The sequence below is a fragment of the Austrofundulus limnaeus genome, unplaced genomic scaffold (genome assembly GCF_001266775.1).
Source record: "Austrofundulus limnaeus strain Quisiro unplaced genomic scaffold, Austrofundulus_limnaeus-1.0 Scaffold932, whole genome shotgun sequence".
Taxonomy (NCBI): Eukaryota; Metazoa; Chordata; class Actinopteri; order Cyprinodontiformes; family Rivulidae; genus Austrofundulus; species Austrofundulus limnaeus.
Genome location: NW_013953334.1, coordinates 110,000 through 112,383, shown reverse-complemented (window position 1 = coordinate 112,383; position 2,384 = coordinate 110,000). Strand labels below are relative to the sequence as shown.

The 2,384-nt window shown below is 40.3% G+C and overlaps 1 protein-coding gene across 1 annotated transcript in view; it reads right to left on the bottom strand.

Annotated features, from left to right (window-relative positions):
- The window catches only part of LOC106533368 (major facilitator superfamily domain-containing protein 4-A), a gene marked incomplete at its 3' end in the record, with an annotated part of 8,451 nt that extends 6,767 nt beyond the window's left edge, over positions 1-1,684 (bottom strand). Inside the window, 1 exon segment of the mRNA XM_014029634.1 lies at positions 1,295-1,684. Coding sequence (XP_013885088.1) covers positions 1,295-1,527 — 233 coding nt within the window.
- Positions 1,685-2,384: the final 700 nt, after the last annotated feature.

Here is a 2,384-nt window from a genome sequence, read left to right as displayed (position 1 = left end):
ACACACACACACACACACACACACACACACACACACACACACACACACACACCTGCCGAGCAGCTCTCAACATGAACATACTGACAGCTGGACACAGAGGCAGCAGTGGTTCATGAACACTTCTCTTTTCTTCGGTCAGAGCTCTGCTGATGATTCAGCCAGCAGGTAACAAACAAAACAAGTGGATTTGCCTCTGAAACCTCACAAGTTCTAACTTTCCTTGTATTCTTTGGTCTCGCCTTTGAAGAAAGTCTTGTCCAGCACCACTAACCCTTTGATTTAGCTCATTTAACTGCAGCATAATAACAAGAAAAGAAAGGTGAAGAAAAGAAAAAGAAGCAGCACCCTGGATCAAACCAGCAGCAGCTACAGAGGAGGAGGAGGAGGGAGATGAAGGAGATGAAGGAGAAAGGACAGAGTCATACTAAGGAATAAACTGTTTGTAACATTCACCCCAGACTTATCTAGCTTTGATCATTTTTATATAATTATATCAAGTTAAAATGTGTCTGTAAAAAGAATTGCTCCTACCAAAAACCCATTTATGTGTTTCAGATGTGTTTCATTCTTTAATGTTTGTTCTGATCATTGTTTTATGATGTGTCAGATCTGGATCTCAGTGAATTTTTATTGAATCAAGATGAGAAAGACTTTTTTTTTTGCTCTAAAACTTGTTTAGAAAAACAGAAGTTTGTAAGACCCGGTTTCCACGCAGACGGGTCTGTGTCTGCTGCTCTGAGCCTGCATCATTGGAGATAACGTATTCATTCATCTTTTAAAATTTGAATTTTGAAAATTTTCCAGTCAAATGTAGCCCTGAGTCCAGCTGTCAGTGAATTAGTCTAAACCCACAGTTTGTTCAGGAGGAACAGCATTCATCACCTGCTGCCTTTAACATCAGAGGGTTAAAGTCAGACCACCTCATGAGAAGTCAGAATAACTCCTGCTGTGCTCAGAACGACTCTCAGCTACTACCACAATGTGTTGATTAGCTTCATAGTTATACTTTGAGAATTTTATTTAAACGTAGTTCAAGAGCTGTTCAGAAGACAGACAGACAAAAACATCCGCCTGAGATAATAAATCATTTACAGCCTGCAGAACATCATGACATTTAGAATTTATTTCTTTTAAGAATATTTTTAAATTCAGAATTGCGATTTTATTTAACAGAATTTATTCCTAAATAAATTTTATTTTAAAAACACAACACGTTGTCCTTGAATGAAAGAATCAGAGCAGAAATAAAGAAATTAACTGAGTTGAACCCAGAACAGGAGTCATCTGGACTTACGTCTTCCTGAAGAGTCCTCCCAGGCAGCTGCCCACCAGGAGAAAGAACTGCTGAGAGAAGAAGACCCAGGTGATCTGCTGCAGGGTGGACTGGGTCTGGCAGCGCAGGTCCAGGATGGTGGGACCCAGGAAGGCGAGGCACAGACCGAAGCTGAAGAAAGCGCTCCAGTAGGTCAGGGTCTGCTGGGACCGGTTCCTGAACAGGGACCAGATCCGCTCGTCTACCAGCGTCATCGCAGCTCGGCACCGCAGACTGGACCCGGTCCGAGTCAACACAGAACTCACCTGTAAACAACCCCAGTCTCCAGTCCGGTGCCAGGATCCAGACTGCCGGACCTGATGGCTGAAAGTCCCGCCCCCTTCAGGACGGAACCGCACCGGGTCGAGTCCGGCGGATCCTGTTCTGGTACACTGTAAAAAAATGAAACGTTGGATTTACTTAACCATGTTATGTGACCTGGTCCCACTTAGCTGAGTTGAGTAAATTCAAAGCAATATACCAGTTTTTTAGCCAAAGAACATGAATATGTTGCTTTGAATTTACTCAACTCAGTTAAGTGGAACCAGGTAACATAACATGGTTAAGTAAATCCAACATTTCATTTTTAGAGTGTATAGTCATAGGACAAAGTGAAAAACATAAAACTTATTATTCAATTGTTTGTAAAGTTTTCTGTTCTAAAAACAAACAACAGTTCATTCTTTATTTAATTTACATTTATTCAGCTCTCAGCAAAATATCTCATGCATGGATTGAAACAAAACTGAAATTTAATCTTACAACTTTTAACTTGTAGAATCAGTTTCTTCAAGATGTCACAGCTAACCAAATGACGTGAATGAGTCATGCTCAACAGACAGAGCTAACAGTTCAGATCTCTTACATGAGATAACATCTTTTAAAAGGTTCTAAAAACAACCTGTTGGATTAAAACTCTGGGAGTGAGGGATGGGAACTATAGTTTTAACCCTGTGCACTGTAAAAATGAAATGTTGGATTTACTTAACCATGTTATGTTACCTGGTTCCACTTAACTGAGTTGAGTAAATTCAAAGCGATATACCAGATTTTTAACCAAAGAACATGAGTA